The 25,186-nt window shown below is 39.4% G+C and overlaps 1 protein-coding gene across 1 annotated transcript in view; it reads right to left on the bottom strand.

Annotated features, from left to right (window-relative positions):
* LOC106080685 (uncharacterized) overlaps positions 1-25,186 on the bottom strand; it is a 563,977-nt gene that overhangs the window by 154,758 nt on the left and 384,033 nt on the right. Inside the window, exon 4 of the mRNA XM_059370172.1 lies at positions 4,556-6,596. Within this exon, the coding sequence (XP_059226155.1) occupies positions 4,556-6,430 (1,875 nt within the window). The 5' untranslated portion in view covers positions 6,431-6,596. The remainder of the gene's footprint in view (positions 1-4,555; positions 6,597-25,186) is intronic.

The raw sequence follows: 25,186 nt of genomic DNA, 5'->3' as shown, positions 1-25,186 counted from the left end.
CAGTCGTATTAAACGCGATTTTACTTGTTATACCCACCACTAAAGGATGGGGGAAATATCCATTTCCGACCCTATAAAGTATGTACGTATATTTTTGGTCCTCTGATTTAAGGGTGTTTTCGGGGGTGAGGTGGTCCACCAGACACTTGGCCCTGAAAAAATATCAGCATCGTGCTCTTCTTTCAAATACCATTTATCAAATTGATTATCAAATTCGTTTTCTAATCTCAAATACCTTTCATTTCAGCCACATATTGGCATGGTCGAAAAATTTTTACCCATTAAGGGGTGTTTTGGCGAAGGGGTGGTGCCCCAAATACATGGTCCTACATTTGCATATCAAATTCGTATTCTACTCCCCATATTTCGATGATGAGCAAAAAATTGCTGTTTGTGGGGTATTTTGGGAAAGGGGTAGACCCCCAGAAAATTGGTCCCGAAAGTGGGTATGAATATTTGCTCTACCCCCCAACACCTCTTATTTAAGCTCCAAATTGACATGGTCGGTAAATATGCCCGATTTTGGGATGTTTTAGGGTTTGAAAAATCCCCAAGCCCGGAAAATATATCATCAACGTGCTTTATTCTCATATATCTATATATTGGGTTGCCCCAAAAAGTAATTGCGGTTTTTCTATAGTCGGCGTTGACAAATTTTTTCACAGCTTGTGACTCTGTAATTGCATTCTTTCTTCTGTCAGTTATCAGCTGTTACTTTTAGCTTGCTTTAGAAAAAAAGTGTAAAAAAAGTATATTTGATTAAAGTTCATTCTAAGTTTTATTAAAAATGCATTTACTTTCTTTTCAAAAATCCGCAATTACTTTTTGGGCAACCAAATATCATTTATTTGAACCCCATATTGCCATTGCCCTCAAAATTGGATATCAAATTTGTTTTCTAATCTCATTTTAACTCCTTATTGCAAAAGTCAGCATATATGTCCGGTTTGGGGTATTGGCCCTAAAAACTATGAATATTTAGTTCCACTCTCTTTAAGACCCAAATTGTCGTGGTGAGCTAATACGTACTATTTGGGGGTTGTTATGGTGGTGGGACGTCCGCTAGGCAGTTGGGCCTTAATGTTGATATCAGATGCTTGGACCACTAGCAAATACCTTTAGTTCGAGCCCCATATTTCCATAGTCGGCAAACATGACCGGCTTGGGGGGTGTTTTGAGGTATGGGCGGCCACTCTGTGAGTTGGCCTTGAAAATATATATCGGATTCGTGTTCTACTCTAAAAACCCTCTTATTTGAGCCTCATATTGCAATAGTCAGAAAATACTTACTATTTGGGTGGTGTTGTAGGGGTGGAGTGGCCCCATAGACACTTTTCCCGAATATTGATATTAGATTCGTGCTATACTTCCAAAGACCTTTCATTTGAGTCCCATATTGCTATGGTCGTAAATTTGTCCTCTTTGGGGGATGTTTTTGGGGAGAGGCGGCCTCCCAAACACTTGGTCCCATATTTGGATATCAGATTCGAATTCTACACTCAAATACCTTTTATTTAAGCCCCATATTCCCATGGTCAGTAAATAAGTCCTGTTTGGGGGGTGTTTTGGGGAATGGGTGGACCCCCAGAAACGTGGTCCCACATTTGGATATTAGATTCGTATTCTACTCGTAAATACCTTTCATATGAGTCCCATATTGCCATGGTCGGTAAATATGTCCGATTTAGGGGTGATTTGGGGGTTGGGGTCCCCCTAACACTTGGTCCGACAATTCGATATCAGATGCGTTTTCTTATCCTAAATAACTTTCATTTGAATCCCATATTGTCGTGATTGGTCTACATATATGTTTGGAAGGCTTTAGGGTGGGACAGCCCCCCTAGGTACCCCATCCGAAATTTGGGTACAACATTTTTATTTTTAGGGCACTATATGAGAGCACACAAAATTTCGCTTAAATCGCACCACCCATCTCCGAGATCTGGCGTTTCTGAAAATTAGGATAAAGGGGAGGGACCGCCCCCCCCCCTTTACATATCAAAAAATGTAGCACCCTATTTTCACCACGGGGTCATTATGCACCATCAGTGAAAATTTCAAGAAAATTGGTTCAGCCGTTTCTGAGTCTATAAGGAACACACAAACATACAAACAAACAAACAAACCTACAAAATACACAAATTGATTTTTATATATAAGATAGCTACCACATATACCCATTTCCCGATTTAAGATTTTAGACCATAAAAGGCTAATTTTTTATGCGATTTCTCTGAAATTTGCCACAGTGAATTGTGCTAAGCTCTACGACATCCGTGTTCAACATGGGTCCAATTGGTTTATATTTGGATATAGCTGCGATGTAGACGGATCTTCCGATTTGAATTTGGTATCAGGGTTACATTATACCCTTTCATATCCATCAATCGTACTATATTTACTGATAGCTGTCTATAGACCAATATTCTGTTTAACAGTCTTGAATAATGAACAGTATTCTATTAGACCACTCAATCCGAGCCGAGTTTGGTTCACTCTTGGTAAGATTAGCTGAGGTTAGGTTAAGTTGAAAAGAACATACTCGTATTAAACCGCCCATGACCCAATGGACAATGTACATACACCTAAAAAATCTAAGTCAGGAATTCCGTGCTACTTTCAAAATCTCCAATTGTTTTCCAAATAACTCCCCTAAGTTGGTTCATGTCTGGTATTGCATCCCCACCTAAGTACCGTAGTCCGTTAGCCGCGAAAGCCGGGCAATGACATAGGAAATGCTCCAACGTCTCATATTTTTCTCCACCTGCACTACTATGCTATGCTTGCCGCACCGATTTTGTATAAGTGAGCACGTAGTCGCATGTTTACAGAAAGTAATACTGTCCACCTGCTTACTTCCTTTCAGTAATAGCCTAGTCGTCTCACAATCTGGATCTCCCCACAGGATTTTCTTCGTCTTACCGACTGTTTCGCTGTTTCGAAGTGTTAAATGCGTGTCCGTTGCCCACGCCCTTAACTCGTTGACCCGAAAGGCTTCGGGTTAACCGCTCGGGTCTTGACTTCTGAGCCCTTAAAAGCCAAAATTCGTATTCGATTTGGCTGAAATTTTACACATAGGCTTCTACGGTCTCCAACATTCAATTCAATAAGCACAGTTCTTTTTTTTATCCTTTGTTTGTCTAAAAAGAGATACCGGGAAAGAACTCGACAAATGCGATCCATGGTGGAGGGTATATAAGATTCGGCCCGGCCGAACTTGTTCCCTTTAAAGACCTCGCTAAAGGATATAAGAAAAGATTTGCTCTGGTGTTAGAACGATATCAAGATATGGTCCGGTTTGGACCACAATTAAATTATATGTTGGAGACCAGTGTAAAATGTCAGCCCATTCGAATAAGAATTGCGCCCTTTGGGGGCTTAAGAAGCAAAATAGAGAGATGGATTTATATGGGAGCTGTATCAGACTATAGACCGATTCAGACCATAATAAACACGTATGTTGATGGTCATGAGAGGATCAGTCGTACAAAATTTCAGGCAAATCGGATAATAATTGCGACCTCTAGAGGCTCAAGAAGTCAAGATCCCAGATCGGTTTATATGGCAGCTATATTAGGTTATAGACCGATTTATACCTTATTGGGCGCAGTTGTTGGATATCATAACAAAATACTTCGTGCAAAAAATCATTCAAATCGGATAAGAATTGCGCCCTCTAGAGGCTCAAGAAGTCAAGACCCAAGATCGGTTTATATGGCAGCTATATCAGGTTATGAACCGATTTGAACCATTCTTGGCACAGTTGTTGGATATCATAAAAAAACAGGTTGTGCAAAATTTCATTCCAATCGGATAAGAATTGCGCCCTCTACAGGCTCAAGAAGTCAAGACCCAAGATCGGTTTATATGGCAGCTATATCAAAACATGGACCGATATGGCCCATTTACAATACCAACCGACCAACCTATGATGGAGGGTATAAAAATACACATGTCGAACTTTGGATACCCATCATTTTATATTTCGCCATGATTTGTGAACTCAGTACGTTTGTCGGCGGCTTAGTTCATTAACAGTTACATCTAAATATACTCCGATCTAAACTAAAACGGAAGCAAAACTACTTAATTTCGTGAATATCGGGAAATAAAAACACATTTTAAAGCAAGAGATCAGTTCACTTGGCAGGTATTTAAAATCAAATATAGTCGCATCTGAAACATATTCTGCACGGATATTGAAGGGGGTTGTTTTACGCAAAGTACCAAATTTAAGCGAAATCGGTTAATGGGTACGTCTTATATGCACTGCAAAATCGCTCTATCTACCTGTCATAGGTATACAGAAAAACATTACAATTTGGTCCGTTTAAGAACCAAAGTCTGGACGTACAGATGAACGGACAGACAAAGAAACATTTTAAATTTGTCTTGGAAACTTTGTAGGACCGGAAATCGATAAGTTGCAAACGGAATAACAAAATGCATATAGCCTCTCCCATGAGAGTGGGTAAAAAAAAACAGTATCTCACACATACATTCACAAATTCATTTGCGACATCACCGTTGTTAAAGTTTCAAAATGTTTACTTACCCTAGAATCGTGTTCTAGTTCCTCCTCAAGTGCACTGTAGACCGGAGCGTACCAAGAGTACGCGTACTGTTTGCGTGTAGCAGCAGCCGTGTTGTTGGCCAAAGCACTGCTGGTGTTGTTTTGAGTGCCAACAGAATTTGGTGTTGGCGATGGCTGTTGCCTATGCTGAAGTTTCGACTGCTGATTTGTTGTGTGTTGCTGTTGCTGTTGTTGTGGCTTTGGATAATTTTGATTGCTGTTATGCGTTTTGTGCAGCACAGCCGAATTGCTCTGAAAGTCAGGGTTGCCTCGAATTGGATTATTTGAGTTGCTGCAGCAATGGTTGTGGTGGTGGTTATTATTGGCCAGGAGACCGCAAGTGGATGTTGTCACCAGATTATTGTTGTAATTAAGCTGTAAACTGCGTCGATGCTGCTGATGATATGTGGCGGGTAAATGCTTTGTGGGCTTTCGTTTGTGATTCTCCTCGGAGAAGGAACGCAAAGTGGAATGTTGTCCTAGGGAAGGTGCTTGGCGTGCGCCTCTGACACTATGAGTGTTGGATGCTGAGTTTGGCAACGATGCTAGTGAAGCATTTCCATTATTGTTGGTCTTCGTTTGCAATTGCAGATGTTGCTGATATGTCGAAGTGGGCGTGGTTGCGGCCGCACCTCCTACCCTGTGTGCTGTCAAATCCTTTTTGGTAAAGATTAGCGACGCACTATTCTTATGCAAATATATGGAACGCTGTTTGTCTTTAACCGTCGCCTCGATATTCGTAAGCAAGGGCTCGGTTTCGGATAGTGGCAGGCAATAGTTGTACAACTCACTGCTGCTGTGGGGTGGCGCTGGTGGTGGTGGTGGCACTATTTCGTTGCTAGTTGTCGAAGACTGTGCTGTGGCTTGAGTTTGGCCAGGTGTCGTGTCTGCTGGAAAATTTATGATGAAATTTTCCGCGGCATCATCGAAAGTGTTGTTGTACGAGCTAAAGAGGCTGCAGCTATTTCGGGCACCGGCAAGGCTACTGTTGGTGCCGGAGGGCACTCCTATTCCTCCGGGTAGACTGCCACACGCAGTGCTTAGACTTAGGCTACTGCTGTCGTCACTGGATGAGGAACGCGAATACTGGCTGACGTAGGAATAGCGATGTTGCTCTCGTTGTTCCTGGCCGTGAAGGGATACCAAAGTGGGTTTGCTGAGATGGTTGGTTTGCTGGTTGTGCAGCAGCACATCGGCTGCACTGGAGTGTCTGAATAAGGATGCCGAATCCTCGTGGTGGGGCGGCGAGGTGCTAATGAGATCAACTAATTTTACACCTGAACAATTGTTATCTATGTTGCTTAAGCGATGCACCAGAGTTGTGGGTCTGGGCGGGCGATATGCTATGGGCTGTTGTTGTTGTTGCTGCTGATAAGAGTCGTTGTAGAATACGGTTGCGGTCAACGCGGGTGCTGTGGCTTTTGCATGGAATTGTTGCTGATGCTGCAATAGCTCTGAAGCTGGAGGTGGCTGGTGAGGCTGAAGCTGATTAAGCGGCGGCTGATGTTGCTGATGGTGCACTTGGGCAAAGCAGGCGTTGTTCAGATGATTCTCTACAAGTAATTCGCGTTGCTCCAATTTTGATTTATGTCCAACTGTGTTGTCTATGTTCGATGCTGCCGATGTCACCGTGGTTATTAGGCTACTGTCCCCGTTGAGGTGCTCGGCGTTTGTCTCTGTTGTTGTGGTGTCATTTGCTAGTGCGTGCAATGGTAATTGCAATTGTTGTTTTTGCTGTTGTAAATGCTTTTGTGGTATGAGATGCACAGATTGCTGTTGTTGTTGATGCTGTTGTTGCTGTTGCAAGCGATTTGCCTCATTTTGTTGCAATGCTGTTTTCTGCATTGGCGGTCTCATTGTTGTGGAATTTAACAAAAGTATTCACAGTTTTCAAATTGCTAATGGAATTGTTGCTGTTGTCGCCGCTGTTGTCCAATGCCATATGCAAACATTGCACTCTAAAGGGCAAAACCACTGATGCCGTTGTCGAAGCCATTTTGTTGTTCGATGTAAGAAAAAGGTACTAAAACGAAAAAGAGAGGAATATTGTGATTTAAGCATTAAATCTCCAGAACAGTTGGTATTCAAAATGTTGAAACATATCGTTTGCGTCGAGATGGATACTAAAATGTTCGAAATCAAAGCTCTTTAAGTACATCTTATGTTACGTTTTAGTTTTTTTTTGGGAAATAGGATTTTTTCGTAGTTAAGTAAAATCTCATAACGTAAGACAATATGTATTCATATTCATATATCGGGGCTTCCAATAAGGATTTGACAACTTTTTGTTTTAATAAAACGCAAACCTTGGGAGATATTTCAAAAACTTAATTGCAGGCTTGAAGTACAGTCAATAAATTCATTCATATGGCCACCGCTTTTCAGACGAAAAGGTTTCCATTTTCTATTTCCCGTTATAAGTTAGCTCATGTTGTCGTTGTCGGGTTGTTGTCATTGACCAACAACTTGACGTAGCTTCACAGAAAATAGTCTATAGGTGTCAAATCGCACGAACGAGTCGCCCAATAGATTGGGTCATTTCTTGAGATAACACGCTCATCACACTTACTCTTTAATAAATCGATTGTAACGTGTGTTGTGTGGCTTGTGGCACCGTCTTGTTTAAACCAATATTCTTCAGTTCCATATCCTCCTTCCATTTCCGCCAAAGATAATCAGTGAGCATGATGAGGTAGCGTTGTCTATTCACGGTAACTTGACGATTTGCGTTGTCGACGAAGAAGTAAGGCTCAATGACGCCACATCACCGAACAGTTATTTTTTTTTGTGGATGAAGTGTTAATTCGTGAAGCACTGTGGATTTTCATCCGACCAATAACGCATATTTTGTTTATTGACCATCCCATTAAGCCAAAAAAAGGGCTTTGTCACTGTATATGATTAATGCTCTTAAAGAAGCAGTCACCGATTCCAAATTTCGGTAGTAATTTTTTATGATTTGCAGACGTTGTTAGTGTATATTACCATTATGAAAATATTGAAAAAGTTCGGTGATTAGTGTAAGAGTGCGCCACAAATTCAAATTAAAAGTTGTCAAGTCCCTATTGGATACCTCTTTATAGAAACCGATCTCTCAATGGCATCCATGTCGAATATGGTCTAGCTCGAGCCGATCTTCTGACTTAAAACCTTGAGTCAACAATAGACATATGACTATTAACATATCAGACCATTTGTTCCACGAATGATCCAGATTAAACATTGTATTTAGTTGCAATATAAACCGATCTCCCGGTTTTTAATCTAAAGCGCATAAGAAGCGCATTTATCGTCCAACTTCGCTGACATTTGGAGCAGTGAGTTATATTCGATCACTTGGTACCTTTTCCGAACATGGTCTGCCATGTTGACCGATATCTCTATTTACAGCCTCGGACCTAAATAGCGCACTTATTATTAATACGCAATATCGTTAAATTGGAACAGAGGATTGTTTTGGGCTCCTCAATATTTTAGCACAATATTGTCTAGTTCGTATTTTATATGAATATGCCTATGTATAGACTGACCTCCCAAAAAAAAAAAAACGTTATGTGTTTAAAACGCGGAGCACTTTTCATCGGTTTTGCTGAAATTCGGGAAATCATCGTGGTGATTATATTAAGTTCAGCACGGTTGTACTTAATGCGTTGTTGCAAATGCAAATTTACTCAAGACCATTCCAGTAAGCAAAGGGGGACAAACAACCCACATACCAATGAGTGTGTTCAATTCAAATTTTAAGCTCACTGATGAGGGAACTCAGTTGTATAGACAAGTCCGAACGACATGCCAATGGGAGACACCTCTTAGAGGAAACGTTTTTCCATAGATTAACATCACAAATGTCGCCTTCATTTTCTCGCCATGATCAGAAATCGAAATTATAACCCCTTACTGATAATCCGAGCACGCTACCAATTGGGCTTCCTTGGTGACTTGCCCTTACCATACTTTAACCCGAACCCTATACTCACCTTTACCCTTAGCCTTACCCTTACCCTTACCCTTACCCTTACCCTTACCCTTACCCTTACCCTTACCCTTACCCTTACCCTTACCCTTACCCTTACCCTTACCTTTACCCTTAGCTCCCATATAAACCGATATCCCGATTTGACTTCTTGAGCCCTTACAAGCCGCAATTTTTGTCCGATTTGGCTGAAATTTTGGATGCTGTGTTCTGTTACGACTTCCAACAACTGTGCCAAGTACGGTCCAAAACTGTCTATAACCTGATATAGGTCCCATGTAGTTTCTGCTTATAAATAGAACTTGTCAAGAGAACTTAAGAAATTTTCTCACATTTTTTCGCTTTTATACCCTTTACCATAGGATAGGGGCATACTAATTTCGTGATTCCCTTTGTAAGATATCGAAATATTGATCTGAGACCAAAGTAATAATTATATTCTTGATCGTCTGTCCGTCTGTCCAAAGCACGCAGACATTTGAAGGAATAAAGCTAGCCGCTAGAAATTTTGAATAAATACCTTATATTAGAATAGGTCGATTGAAATTGTACATGGGACATATCGGTCCATATTTTAATACAGCTCCCATATAAACCAATCTGGAATCTTGACTTTTTGAGACTGTAGACGTCAAAGTTCTCACCGATTTGGCTGAAGCTTTAAATGAGGTGTTTTGTTATGAATTTCAACAACTGTGCTAAGTATGGTCCAAATCGGTTCATAACCTGATATAGCTGCCATATAAGCCGATCTCGGATCTTGACTTCTTAAGCCCCTATAGGCCGAAATTCTTATCAGATTTTGCACAATGACTTCTACTACTTTTTTCTATCCTTCAAAATACGTGCTAAACATGATCTTAATCAGTCCATAACCTAATATAGCTTCTCAAGAAGTCCTTATTGCACCTCTTGAGACCCTATATGGCATAATTCTTATCCGATTTTCCGCAATAATTTCTGCTATGCTCTGCAAAGTCTAATTATACCCTACACCACTACTGTGGTACAGGATATTATAACTTCGTGCATTTGTTTGTAACACCCAAAAGGAAGAGAGATAGACCCATTGATAAGTATACCGATCGACTCAGAATCACTTTCTGATTCGATTTAGCTATGTCCGTTTGTCTGTCCATTTGTGTACAAACTACAGGTCATAATTTGGTTTGAAGGGTTTTTAGCAAGAACGGGTTTTTATGAATCCCGATATTACTGGTTAATTTCATAAAAATCGGTTCAGATTTGGATATAGCTCCCATTTATATGTTCGTCAGATTTTGGGTAATTTGTTATCAGTTGTCAACCGTAGTTATTACATAAACTAATAACCTATCTGAATACATCCGCCGAGGTCCATCAAAATTGGTTCAGACTTATATATAGCCCACCTTTTGTATTTAAAGGGTAGGTGTTGGGTATTATAAAGTCGGCACCGCCCGACTTTTGCCTTTCCTTACTGGTTTTGTACAGCGAATTTTCCTATCACCTTTAACATACATGCAAAACATGATCTGAAACTGTCCATAACCTGATTTAGCTTCCATATAAACAGATCTCTCTATTTTACTTCTTAAGCCCCTATAGGTCGCAATTCTAATCCGATTTTGCATAATGACTTCTCCAACATCTAAACCAAAGCTCCAACAGAAAGACAATTTTTATCCAATATCCTTTGTTTACCTATAGAGAGTTACCAGGCAAAGAACTTGACAAATGCGATGTATGATGGAGAGTGTATAAAATTCAGCCCGGCTGAACTTATCACTCTTTCACCTGTTTGCCTTAATTTTGTTCTTCGTAATATGACAACAATCCTTTTTATCTTCTCTCAATATAATCACAGTAATTAGTTTCTTGAAATTGAGAGCAACTATTAGGACCCTAATAACACGTTGTCCGTTGCACCCACATGAGAGATATTAAAAATAAAGGCGATGTATGAGTATACATTAATCAACTATCAATGTTGAAGTCCTTTTAATCCGCTTTCGTTCAGGAATCTTTTTTAAGGTCTATTGGCGTGGCTAAAACATTAAGTTGTTGCATTCAATTTAAGGTCGTCAATGAATTCTAAAAGAGAAAACACATGGGCGTATCTGTAATTTTCTAGGATTACGTCGACATTGATGACAGGATTTGTTTATTTTCTGGCTTTCAAAGAATGAAAGTTGAGTCGTTGGAGAAACTCTATCAGTACTAGAAGGCCATAGGCATAGGAAAACTAAAATGGAAAGAAAAGGTGTATTCATTGAATTGGTCAATGAATGCTATTCAATGCATTGGGCAAGATGGAAATTTAAGCTTAAATTTAATTTAATCGAAAGAAAGTATTGTTTGGGTATTTTCTATAAGAACCAATACTAAGTTTGGCCTCCGCCATGGATCGCATTTGTCAAGTTTTTTGAACGTTATCTCGTTTAGCGAAAAACTAAAAAATTTTAATAGGAGATCATAACAAAAAATATGTGCGTGAATACAAATTCCGAATTTAACTAGACGAGACACAAACCGTTTTATTAACAGAGTGCGAGAGAGAGAGTAGCAGAAGTATTAACAGAGATCCATTGAGAGGTTAGGAGAGCTCTGTAAATACTTAACATAACCAAAAAACAAGAGATATATATTAAATTTCTTACTTTACTTTAATTGGCAATGACAGAACATTTGTTCCACTAGCCGAACGTAGAACAGCGTTCCAAGCACCTCGATCTTCTTCGCTCATTCTAAAATCTCTGACACCAAGTTTCGAGGTGTCTCCCACAACTTGATCTTTCCATCGGGCTTTTGGTGTTTGTCTTCAAAAGACTTCTTTGCTGGAGCTTCTTCATCCATTCTGACAACATGATCTAGCCAACGCAGCCGTTGTATTTTGATGCGTGTAACTATGCTATCGTCGTCATACAGCTCGTGGTTCATACGTCGCCTATATTCTCCATCAACGCAAACTGGTTCATATATTTTACGAAGAAACTTTCTCTGAAATACTCCAAGCACTGCCTCATCTGCTTTCACAAGTACCCATGCCTCCGAACCATATAACAGCACGGGTAGTATCAGTGTCCTGTAAAGTGTAGTCTTCGTCTGTTTCTAAACTGCTTACTTAGTCCAAAGTAGCATCTGTTTGCCAGTATTATTCTTCGCTTAATCTCAAAACTGGTGTCATTCGTTTCGGTTACGGCGGTGCCAAGGTAGATATAGTTATTGACTGTCCCAAAGTTGTGGTTCCCAACTTTCTCCATTTTCTTTATCTGCTCGGTTGAGCAATGATTTTTGAGAGTTGAAACCATCCATTCTGTCTTAACTCCATTTACTGCCAGACCTATTTTCACTGGTTCTCTTTCGATTCTTTCGAAGGCTGCAGTTACTATTTCTGGTGACCGACCTGTCCTGTCCAGATTTTTTTTGGAGAAATTTAAAAAAGACAGGAATTTGAAAAAACCAACAGCTTGATTTTTGAATAAGGACATGTTTTGGAAAGCACACATCGTGACCTTTCCAACGATGTATGGTAGTACCTTGTTGAATTTTTAGATGTCCTCCAGGAGCATTGGCCATTATCCTGTCCAGAATTTTTTTTTTAAAAAGACAGGAATTTGAAAAAACCAACTGCTTGATTTTCGAATAAGGACATGTTTTGAAAAGCACACATTGTAACCATTCCAACGATGTATGGTAGTATCTTGTAGAATTCTTCGATGTCCTCCAGGAGCATTGGTCATAATTCTGTCTAGAATATTTTTTTTATAAATTTGTCATTTTGCTCAGTATTACGGCAATAGATATTTCCTTTGGCGTTTTTGATTCAAAGCATTAATATTAAACTCCAAGTTTTGGTATTGTTTTTTTTTCTTTTTACAAATATTTGCAATCATTTATAAAAAATAAGAAATTTAATTAATTTCTCTTGTTTTTTGGGTTCTGTTAAGTATTTACAGAGCTCTGCTAACCTCTCATTGGATCTCTGTTAATACCTCTGTTACTCTCTCTCGCACTCTGTTAACAAAGTGGTTTGTGTCTCTGTCGGAATTTATCTTCACTCTCAAACAAAAAATTCCCATGATTAGTTTTTACAATTTGGATTTGAGATGTTTCCTGTAGTTGGTCACAAAGTCAAATCGAGAGATCGGTTTATATTGGAGCTTTATCGTGTTACGAACCATAGTTGATATAGTTATGGCAAGTCTTTGGAGAAATCATGGAAAATTGCAATGAAATAGGACAACTATTGGGCTCTCTATAGGCTCAAGAAATATAATCGAGACATTGGTTTGTAGAGGAGCTACCTCAGGTAATGAACAGATTTTTTGTTAAAGGTCATAGAAGAAATTTGTTTTCCTGTGGCATCACAATGGACGAAAACGTCTAAATAAGTCTGATGGCACACTGCCACTTAAACCTAACCTTAAAATTGCGCCATCTAGGGACTATATCTATACATCGACCAATTTGGTCCATTTACGATCCCAACCGATCTAAATCCATAAGCATTGATATTTTCAAGCAATACTTCGAGGTATTGTATACAAAATTACGAAGTAGCTATTCCCCCATCCCATGGTAAAGGGTATAAAAACCCGGTTCTGTGGTCAAAATCATTATAAAAATTTCATGTTCCAATTTGTCTCTCTCCCCCTTATGCCTTTTAAGAAGTCATCAAAGCATGTTTTAGTCATCAGTTCTGCTCCACCATCATACATACATGCATAAAAAAATATTTTCCAGCTTTTCCCATAATTTAAAATATCAACTTTTATAATAATTCAAGGATATATTCTAAAGTACATACGCCGCATACAAGGCGCAAAACATTGTCTTTGTCCATGCCTGGAAGCCTTCTTATCCTTGTCTCCGCATAACAATGGTAAAACATGCGAATAATTACGTTTATCATTCATTTGCTTTGCCTTCCAAGAATCGAAGGCATAAAAGCACCAGGCTGGTTTCCTTTTCACCATGGTATGGCTTAAAAGCAACAACAATGAATGTCGGCTGACAGTTGATAACTGATGCCTGATGTTGGATGCTGGATGACTTAAAGGCCCATAGAAAGAAGGGTAAAAGATGTAGCGGAATATTTTGACATGAACGCAAGGAGCGCGTGGGCTGGGCAAAGCTTAAATGGATTTAAAACTTAAATTTTATGTCAATTACACTGACAAAATAATCCTACTCTACCAGGCATAGGCAGCATGCGTGCCACAAATTAAAGAGATATCTTAAGCTAAGAACAAAAACAAATGCATTTCTTAGTACGTGTATATAAAATTAATAAATAAATTATTTTAATCTTTTGCTTAAATGGAAATATTTCTTTAGATTTTTCTTCAGTGTTCTGCCAAATCCCCTTAAGCCTTGAGAAATAAAGGCCAAATTAAGCCAATTTCATTGTATCGTAGTTGTTGTTGTCAAACTTAATGAATCTTATTGTTGGCGTTGTTATCCAAAATGTTTCTGTTTAAAAATGCATGTTTTGTTGTTTTGCCTTGATCAGCATGTGTCAACTTTGCCATGGCTTTAACCCTATTATCCTTTCAGCATTACATATTTCATGGAAACATCCCAGAGTTAGGGGAAAATTTTTACAGTTTTCCTTGTATGTAGTTTTCATGAGTTTCTTAGGAAAATTCTACAAAAATGGCCTAATTTAAATTAAAAATTCACACAACCCCCTATCACTAGAATCACCCCCAGCGCCATAGATGTGGAAAAATGTGTTTTCCTTAAAAGTTGGAGATATGTCCCTTGTGTGAATAATAATGAGCCTTATTTTAGTAATTAGGCTCAATTATCGTAAAACAGCCAGTTCGTAGGGCATGATTTTATTCAAGAGATAGGGTGGGTGCTTAAATGTTAAGCCGATGGGCTTCGAAAATGATGTGGGATGGTATTATTTTACATAGAAATCTGCTTAAAATTTAAGAGCTGCTGATTAGGTTATTACACTCGATTCATGATTTTTGAGAACTCCCAACAATGTGAGGAGCGACATACCAATCTAACTCTTAGACCAGTACCGGTTGTCCGGGTCCTTAAAGATTGGTTAAGGTATATGATTAGCAAAAGCTGGATAAATTGTGGGTCGCATGATATAAGGAAAGGAAATAGTGACACAGGGCACGCCAGAGGGGAAATTTGTTGCTACTCCTAGGCTTGACCACCTTGAATAGCCAACAAGGAAACCTAAGAGGCTTCAGATCAAGTAACTGCGCCAGCATCTACTGAGCGAGTACCAGCGGCACAGTCTGGGTTTGAAAGAACTCTGGATTCGAGTTAGAGGTGAGGAAAGGTATGGGCGGTAGTAAATTTGCAAGATGACTTCGGCAATGAATTCCAATGTTCATGTCGAATATGGTCCACATCTGGCAATAAACTGATATAAGGTAATTTTTTAAGTGCTATAGGACATTTTTTTTTTTAAAGACACAAAAAATTCCTAAAAAATGCTTGAAATCTTTATTTAAATCCACAGTACGGTCCATATAATTCAATTTTTGAAGATTACTTCATCCAAATATAGAGCGTAACTGTGCCTCAAATGGCCCATCCGCTTAGTCCAATTTTGGGTCCGGAATCTAACGAATAAATGCTTCAATGTTGTCTTCCAGTGCGTCAATTGAAGCGAGCTTGTGTGTATAGACATGAGCTTTAACATAGCCCCACAAAAATAGTCTAAAGGCGTTAAATCGCAAGATTTAGGCAATCCTGAAAGTGAAGCAAAATGTTCACCGAACTCACCTTTCAATAAGTCCATTGTTACGCGTGCTGCGTGGCATGTGGCACCGTCTTGTTGAAACCACATGTAATGCAAGTCAAGCTCTTGCATTTTGGGCAAAAAAACGTTGGATATAAACTCACGATAGCGCTCACCATTCACAGTTACGTTACGATTCGCATCATCTTTGAAGAAGTACGGTCCAATGATGCCACCAGCCCATAAACTGCACCAAATTGTGACTTTTATGGATGCATTGGTAGCTCTTGCAATGGTTCTGGCTGATCTTTACTACAAAATCTACAGTTCTGCTTATTTACGTAACCATTGAGCCAAAAATGAGCTTCGTCATAAAATGGAAGAAGCGCGCGATGAACTTTCTAAATAGAGCACATACTTTGTGAACACATCAAGCGTTGTTCGTTTGAAAGACGATTCATGGTTAAATTATAGACCAAACTGAAGGTGTTTGGCAGTGAAAAGGTGAGTCCAAGTACCTGGGGGGCCGCCCCAGCCCCAAAACCCCATAAAATAGGTTTATTTGACGATCATGACAATATGGGACTCAAATGAAAGGTATTCGGGAGTAGATTACGAATATGGTCAGGAAGTTGGAATAGGCTTTATAATTTATTGATAACGGAAGGGGGCGGACCCTCCGCCATTACCCCAAAAACACCACCCAAAATCAAAAGTGGACCGATCTGGACAATATGGGTATCAAATGAAAAATATGCGGGAGGAGATAACGAATCTGGCATACAAATTCATGTCGAAATATAGGTGGTCACCCCACCCCCACAAAAAGCCCAGTTCAGTTCCGTATAGACTGAAAACGGGAGAATCGATATTCTCGAAATGTTTGCATATTGTGTAGGTTGGTCTAGAAGGAAACATAGGCTATATAATGTGTCGATATCGGAAAGGGGACAGACCCTCCCCCTTAAGCCAAAAACACAACCAAAAATAAAAGTGGACCGATCGGAACAATATAGGTATGAAACGAAAGGTATTGAAGAGTAAAATACGAATATGGTACTAAAGTTCGAGTCAAGTACCCATCGGGGAGGCCCAACCCCAAAACTCCCCCAAACAGACGTGTTGGACTTTCCTATCAATATAGAGCTCAAATGAAATGTATTCGGGAATAGATTTCGAATCTGGCATACAAAATCAGATCGAAGTATAAGGTCACGCCACCCCTCAAAAACGCCATTAGAGCCATTATGACTACATGATGGATGGCTTAACGGATTTTCTTAAAATTTTCATAGATTGTGTACGTTTGTCTGGAAGGAAACATAGGCTATATAATTTTTAGATATCGGGTGGAGGCGGACCTTCCCCCTTACCCCAAAACGCCACCCATATCCGAAAGTGGTCCGATGGGCACAAAAAGGATATCAAATGTAAGGTATTGGAGACCAAAAAACGAGTATCGTATTAAAATTTGGGTCCAAGTAGCCAGCGGGCCCCCAGCCCCAAAACTCCTCCAAACAGATATATTCGAAGTTCATGTCAATATGGGACTCAAATGAAATGTAATGGGCGCCTACCCCCAAATATCCCCCATTTGGGTAGATTACGACATTAAAATTTGCGTTCAAGTCAAGGTGGCGCTTTTCCTATTAAAGATACGTCAAATTGGTTATTTGACCCAATATGACAATTTGAGACTTAAATGAAAGGTATTTGAGAGTAGAAAACTAATTTGTTATCCAATTTGGAGCCAAGTGTTTTGGGGTACGCCCTAAAGCATCCCCTAAACTGAACTTTATTCTCATTACTCTAATTTTTAAAAATACCAGGTACCTAGCAGCTGGAAACTTCTCACACATCAATGAGTGCTTTCCGATTCAAGTTTAAACTCAATGATAAGGGACCTTATTTATAGTCGAGTCCGAACGGCGTCCCGACACCTGTTTGGACAACATTTTTTAAATGACCGTGCATGGCATTGTTCCTCGCAAATGTCGCCAACATTAAGAGAGGATAACCACCGCTTTGTCCGATTTTCTCGCCAGGATTCGAACGCGTTCAGCGTCATAGGCTACAATGGCACGAATTCGATATCCGCATTCAGGGCGGATACCTAAAAAGATATTAGAGAGCTAAAAAGGCACAGCGGAGCGGGCCCGGTTCGGCTAGTTTGTTAATAAAAACGTCTTCTATGTCTGGAGATCGGTCTATATGGGAGCTATAGCTAAATTAAATCCGATCAAAACCATGTTTGTGTTTGTATTCCAAGGAGTCTAATGAAACTCACTGTTGCAGATTTGAGCCAAATCTTGTAGTAAATTCGTCTTTTAATCGTCAAGACCGACATTGGCCTGTATAGGAGCTATATCTAAATCTGGCCTGATTTGGCCCGTTCAAGAACATAAGCAGTGTATGTGCCATATTTCATTCCAATATAGCAATTTTCAAAGACTGTGGCGTGATTACAACAGATGAACACACAGACGGAGAGACGGACGGGCAGACACATGGACATTGCTAAATAGACGGAATCGAATTCCACGACGTTTAAAAATATATAAACTTTGCAGGGTTGGAAGATAAATTTAGATGTGTTGCAAAGCGAATGACTACTAGTCGTATTCACAAAAGTAGGCTTTACGAACTACTAATAGGAATTGAACTTTAGTTATTCAGCTGTTACTGTAGGTTTTTGAATACGAAATGCTATAATGGGTTTATTGTAATACAATAATCGTTTTATAACTATTGTGGACCTTAATGCTTCATTAGTAAATGTTTGTGAATACGGCTGTAAATATATATATCCCATGTTGGTGGATATCATAAATTTCCCATATGGCGTATACGTTTTATTTTTCACTGTGGTTGTTACACATACGCACTAGAGTACACATTATTTTACATAGCATTTATTTTTGTGGCCTAATATTACCTATCACCATAGGATGCACAGTGGGATATATTCGAAAAAAACAGTAAAAAAAACCTCCCATTTATAGCTTTTTGCAATTTTAATTGGTTAGAGGTTGAGGTCTTATCAATATGAAGTGCCCTTAGTGGTCCGGGCGCCTCTCGACAGGGTCCTAAAGTGAATCACATCGGCATTTCACAAAAATGTGCGAGCTGCAAAATCTTCATTTGTAGTCCAATTTCAACAAGTTTTTCTTTAAAAAGCCCTACAAAAAAGTCTGCTTGAGGTCTACAATATCTCTCCTGGTTTCAGGGATATTCGACTTTTAATTTTCATACTCACCACCGAAGGATGGGGGATTAGATTTAGATATAGCTGCCATATAGACCGATGTCTTTATTTAAGGTCTTGGACCAGTAATAGGCGAATTTATTGTCCTATTTAGGGGAAAATTGGTATAACGTGTGGTGTTAGGTTCCTTGACACCCCTTTTTAATACGGCACAGATCGGTCCAGATTCGGATATAGCTGTCATATATACCGATCTTCCGATTTAAGGTCTTAGATCCATAAAAGGTGATTTTGCTGAAATTAGACACATTACGTTGCATTACGCCCCTCGACATTCGTACCGAGTATGGTTAGATCGGTCTGTCTGTCGTATAAAGCGATCTCTCGATTTAAATTGTGGGCCCATAAAAGGTGAATTTTTTGTCAGATTTCGTTGGAATTTGGGACAGTAAGTTATGTTAGAACTCTTCACATACTTGTTTAATTTGGTACACATTTGGATAAAGCTGTTATATAATCTCTCTCGATTAAAGGTCTTGGGCCCATAATAGGCACATTTATTGTCAGATTTCGTAGAAATTCGGTATCACGAGTTGTGTTGGGCTCTTCGACACTCCTGTTCACTACGGTTCAGATCGGTCCAGATTTGGATATAGTTGCCATATATACCGATCTCCCGATTTAAGTTTTCAGTTAGGCCCTTTAAGTTCAGTTAGGTCCTTTGACTTTCGTACCTAGTATGGTAAAGATCACGCTATATTTGGATATATCTGCCATATGTACTTGTCTCCTGATTTAAGATCTTGGAAAAATGAGAGCACTTTTATTACTCGATTTTACTGATATTTGACTCAGTGATCTGTGTAGTCTCTTGGACATTCGTTTTTCATATGGTTCAGATCGGTCTGTATTTGGATATAGCTGTCATACACATATCCCGATCTCCCGATTTAAGTTCTTTGGCCAAAAAAAAAGTTGGATTTGGTACAATGAGTTGTGTTAGACCCTAAAACAGCCTTCCTGATAGGACTATATTTAGATATAGCTGCTATGGGTTCATACATGATGAATTTTTCACCGTATTATGACGAAACGTGGTTAATATATAAACGAGAGTTGCCTTTTATATTTCGGGATTGGAAAATCCTTGTATTGAAATCTGCCAACTGACAGCTCTATCGTAAAGCTCGACATTTTTGAGGTTATACGTACTCAGAACGTTTTGACATACGAGCGCTATTTGTGTTGTTTACAGTAACTTGAAAAATTCATCTCGCCCAAAAAATGGGATTAAATCGTGAACATTTGTGTGCTATTATTTTTTACTACTTTCGAGGTGGATTAACTCAACAACAGTGCATCGATGAACTTAATTCAATTTTTGGCTATGAAGCTCCATCAAGGACCAGTGTTTATCGATGGTATGGTATTTAATCAAAGTCGTAGTTCACTCCAAGACGAATTTCGTAAAGGTCATCCAAAATCAGTTTGTGTTTCAAAACCCTTTGATGCTGTGCGCCAACTGATATTGCAAGATCGTCATGTGACCTATCGTGAGATTGAGACAACCTTAAGCATTAGTAGGACCAGCATACATTCAATATTGCATGAATATTTGACCGTCATAAGAATTTGTTCGCGTTGGATCCCACACAATTTGTCAATCGCTCAAAAAGTCTCGTATTTGGTCGAAAGAAATGCTCCAAAAATACGATCATCGCGTGGTTCGAAACTGGTCTATGACATAGTGGCAGGTGATGAATCGTGGATTTACGCATATGAGGCCGAAAGTAAACAGCAGTCGGCTGTATGGGTGTTTCAAGATGTGCAAAATCCAACAAAAGTTGCTCGCGCACGAAGCACTTCCAAACAAATGATCGTCAGTTTTTTTCAGAAAAACTGCTTATGTCGCAATCGTACCACTCGTACCAGAACAACGCAGAACAGTCAATTCTGAGTGGTGCACAACCACTTGTTCGCCAGCTGTCTTCTAAGAAATCAGGAGAACCAACCGCTCTCTCTTCTCATCCTTCACCAAGACAATGCGAGCTCTTATACATCGCCTCCAACAACTGCATTTTTGAGAACGCAAAACATCGATTTGATGAGTCATCCGCCGTATAGTCCCGACTTGACACCAAATGACTTCTTTTTATTCCCGTACGTAAAAAATGAAACGAGAGGTCAACGTTTTTCGACATTTGAAGTAGCGGTTGAGCGGTTAACGTATTTTCTGAGGTTGGTACGATCCGCATCGTTTGGTTGCCGGGCCATAGCGGAGTGAGGAGGAATAAAAAAGCATAGGACTGGCAGTGAAAGCCAGAGGAATGCCGTCAATAAACTTGGTCAACCCGAAAACTTTTGGGTCGACACAGTCCGAGTTAAAGGCGTGGGGTACGAACTCGCATTTAACACAGCGAAACAGCGAAACGGTTGGTAGGACGACTATGCAAAATCAGTGCGGCAAGTGATAGCATGTGGGAAAGATGGTTAGTCGTTGGAGCATTTCCTGTGCCATTGCCCGGCTTTCGTGGCTAACAGACATCGGTACTTAGGTAGGGACACAATACCAGGCATGAACCACACTTAGGGGAGTGTTATAGAAAAGAAATAGGGAATTTGTAAGTAGCACGGAGTTTCTGACTTAGATTTTCATTTTCGAGGTTACTTTTTAGTATTAAGAGCGCACAACAAGCCGATTACTGGCTTAGGTGTATGTCAAAGTGGCATGGGTGGATTAATATCCGCACCCTTTTCTCAACATAGCCTAACCTATTCTCGGATATATACTACTGTGAGCAAAAATTATTAGGAATTTTTAATATATATAACGCGCATAATCTATACGATTAGATTGATGTAGGCCGTTATCAGTTAAGATTTGTTTATAGCTCCCATATAAAGTTTCCCTTCGATTTGACCTCTTGAGCACCTAGAAGCCACAATTGTCATTCGATTTGGCTTAAAATTTTGCACGAAGTACTCTGTTATATCTTTCAATAATTGTGCCTAGTATGGTCCAAACCTATCCATTACTTGATATAGATCCCATATAAACCGATCGCTCGATTTTATGTATGGAGCCCCTAGAAGTCTCAATTGTTATCCAGTGGAGATTTATAGAGGATTCCCTTTCATTCAAAGTTTTTTTTTTTTTTTTTTTAATTTCATAAAATGGATACTATCCCACCTGGGGTGGTGGGTATAAAAACACACATCAAGGCATTGTCCTTAACAGTTTTGATTGATGTCTCCAAGTCACTCGAAATCCACAAATGACAAATTATGTTTATTTTTTCAATTTGCCAACACAACCATTATCATCATACTAATGTTGTCCACAATGTTGAGCATGGAAACAATCAATTATGAATCTATCGAAGCGATTTAATTTGTCATATTGCTAAGTTATCAGTTTGGGGTCTTTCTCAAATAGTTAATGGCCAAATTGCCAAATGTCATGGAAAATTCCCTTCGACAATCTATGACAAGCCACACCTAGTGATTTTAGTATTTTTCCGGAACTTTCCTATACTCTTCTGGAAAATATTAGAACTTAAGACAAGCAGAAATCCATGGAATGTGACCACAATAATGCCAACGACCTCAACAAGCCATCAGAAGCCATCAATTTTAGTTACTGCACCATTTTGATGGATGGTCTATTTAAGTTTTGAACTCTTTTCGTTGTTCTCAGTTTATATGCCATCGTACATCCATTTCTTTGTAGATATTCGAGCAACAATATCCCCAGCGACTAGAAGTCAGATTGTTGGGTGGTTCTTTACGCTTCCTGATGTTTTGTTTACGCTTCAGTAAATGTCAAATTAAATGGAAAGACTTGAGTGAAAACAAACATAGCTAAATAATCATTTAACGTCGCCGCATAGCTTCATCTGCCAGGAGAAATCAGAAAACACCCACGATTATGGTATTCCAAGAACACACGAAGAATGCCAAAGAAAACGGAGTGCTACACTGAATGAGTGGTTGCTACAAAAGCCTTTCAAACAACAGGATACTCGTTAGGAGCAGTGAAGCGAGCCTTTCTCTTGTGCCTTAAAGCATAGAGGCGGTTAACAGTGGCATATGGGATACTCCATGCCGATTTGAATTAATTTTTGGCACCAAGTGCGTTGATCATAAAACTGAGTGCAGTGATGTGCCACCCCCAGGATTGTTATTGACAACATTTGTTTCATTTTGGTTTTTATACACACCTCCGTCGCCGAGTGTAAATATCCTTACCGAGAGTAAACTGGCCATTATGGCAATAACAACCACGAACAGTGTTGAAGTGCAAAAAGGAGATTAACGTCTTCTCAGAGAATGGCACGATCCACATCGCTTGGTTGCCGGGCCATTGCGGAGTAAGGGGGAATGAAAAAGCAGACGAATTGTTAGTGTAGGCCGGAGGACTGCCGTCAATAAACATGGTGTCTTTCCGGGCAACGCAGTCCGAGTTAAGGGCGTAGGCGACAAACGCTCCGTGGTGAGACGTTGGAGCATTTCCTTTGTCCGCTCGGCTTTCACTGTTAATAGGCATCGGTACTTAGGTGGGGACACAATACCAGGCATGAACCAACTTAGAAACATGGTATGGAAAGCAACTAGGGATTTTGAATACCTAACTTAGCCTTTTTTTTTTCGAGATCACTTTTTAGTATTTAGCCGATTACTGGCTTAGGTGTAAGTCCATAGTGGCATGGGGCGGATTAATATCCGCACCCTCTTTTCAATCTAATCTAACCTAACCTATACCCATCACCGAAGGACAGGGTTATATTAATTTTGCCATTTGCCTTTGCAACACATCGAAATATCGATTTCCGACCCTAGAAAGTATATATATTATTGATCCTAAGACGATTTAGAAATTATCATCTGTCACACTACAGTCTTTAATAAGTAAAAGCGTGCTAAGTTCGGCCAGGCCGAACATTTCCCATGGATAGCATTTGTCAAGTTTTTTGCAAGGAATCTCTTTTTAGGCAAACAAAGGATAATGCATAAGAATTGCCATTCTACTAGAGCTTTATCAGGGAACGTGCCGATTCGGGCCATATTTGCTTTGAGCGCCTATGGGGTGCTCAAGATGTAAAATCGAGAAATCGGTTTATACGGTAGCTATTTTAGATTATGGATCGATTAACACCATATTTGGTACGTATGTAGTGAAGGTCATAGGACAAGATTTGCGCTCTATAAGAGCTCAAGAAGTTTTTTGTCCAATTCAAGCCATTCTTGACATGTATGTTGGAGGTAATAAGAGAAGTCACTGTGCAAAAATCCATCCGATACGGAAAACAATTTCACTTTCTAGAAGTCAAAGTAGTAAACTCGGAAGATCGGTTTATATGGGAGCTATATCAGGTTTTGGACCGACTCGGACAATACTTGGCACATATGTTTACAGTGATAGAAAACGTCAAACGTTCTTTAGAGGCTCCAGACGTATAATCGCGAGATCGGTTTATATGGGAGCTTTAGCATAATAAGCTGAAAGTTTGTACAGATTTTTTTTTGTCCATAGGCAGTTTAAGTTTTAAGAAGGGCTATATCGAAATATACCCACATACATATTACCGACGCACAGCGGGATGGGGAAAAAAAAGTGGAAATAAGTCTGCTATTTTAGAGTACAATTTGTAACAAATAAAATCGTGCTTAGTTCGGTCGGACCGAATCTTATATACCCTGCACCATGGATCGCATATGTCGAGTTATTTTCTTTTTAGGCAATCAAAGGATAAAAGAAAAGAATTGCTGTGCTGTTGGAGCTATATCAAGTTATGGTCCAGCCAATTCGAATAACAATTGCGTCCTTTAGGGGCTCAAGAAAATAGGCAGATCGGTTTATATGGGAGCTGTATCAAGCTATAGATACATAGGCAATCAAAGGATAAAAGAAAAGAATTGCTGTGCTGTTGGAGCTATATCAAGTTATGGTCCAGCCAATTCGAATAACAATTGCGTCCTTTAGGGGCTCAAGAAAATAGGCAGATCGGTTTATATGGGAGCTGTATCAAGCTATAGACCGATTCAGACCATATTTGACATAAATATTGAAGGTCATGGGAGAAGCCGTTGTACAAAACTTCAGCCATATCGGATACGACTTGCGTTCTCTAGTGGCTGAAGAAGTCAAGATTCAAGATTTATATGGCAACTACATCAGGTTATGAACCCATTTGAACCATACTTAGCACAGTTGTTGGAATTCATAACAAAACACGTCGTGCAAAATTCGGATTAGAATTGCGCCCTCTAGTGACTATATCAAAACATGGAGCGATATGGCCCATTTACAATCCCAGCCGACCTACACTCAGAGGAAGTATTTGTGCAAAATTTCAAGCGGCTAGCTTTACTCCTTCGAACGTTTTCGTGTTTTTGACAGACAGACAGACGGACGGACATGGCTAGATCGATCAAGAATGTATGTAATTTGTGAGATCTGAGACAAATATTTCGAAGAGTTACAAACAGAAAGATTAGTATAACCCTCGTCCTATAGTGGAGGGTATTAAAATTTCATTTAAAACGCATCTACATTAAATCCCCTCTACAGTATGCAAAAGTAAAAGTATAGGTAAAACAATGAAATTTCCTTTTTTTAACGAAAAAAATGCCTAAAATTTACTTTTTCTCTCTTTTTTTTTATTTGTAGCTTGTATATAATGAATATCAATTTTGCCCTCATTTCTTGATGGAAATATCCAAAATTCCCACACTGGATTT

This window comes from Stomoxys calcitrans, chromosome 5, assembly GCF_963082655.1.
Source record: "Stomoxys calcitrans chromosome 5, idStoCalc2.1, whole genome shotgun sequence".
NCBI lineage: Eukaryota > Metazoa > Arthropoda > Insecta > Diptera > Muscidae > Stomoxys > Stomoxys calcitrans.
Note: the sequence above shows the minus strand (reverse complement) of the source record. Positions and strands in the feature narration are given on the sequence as shown.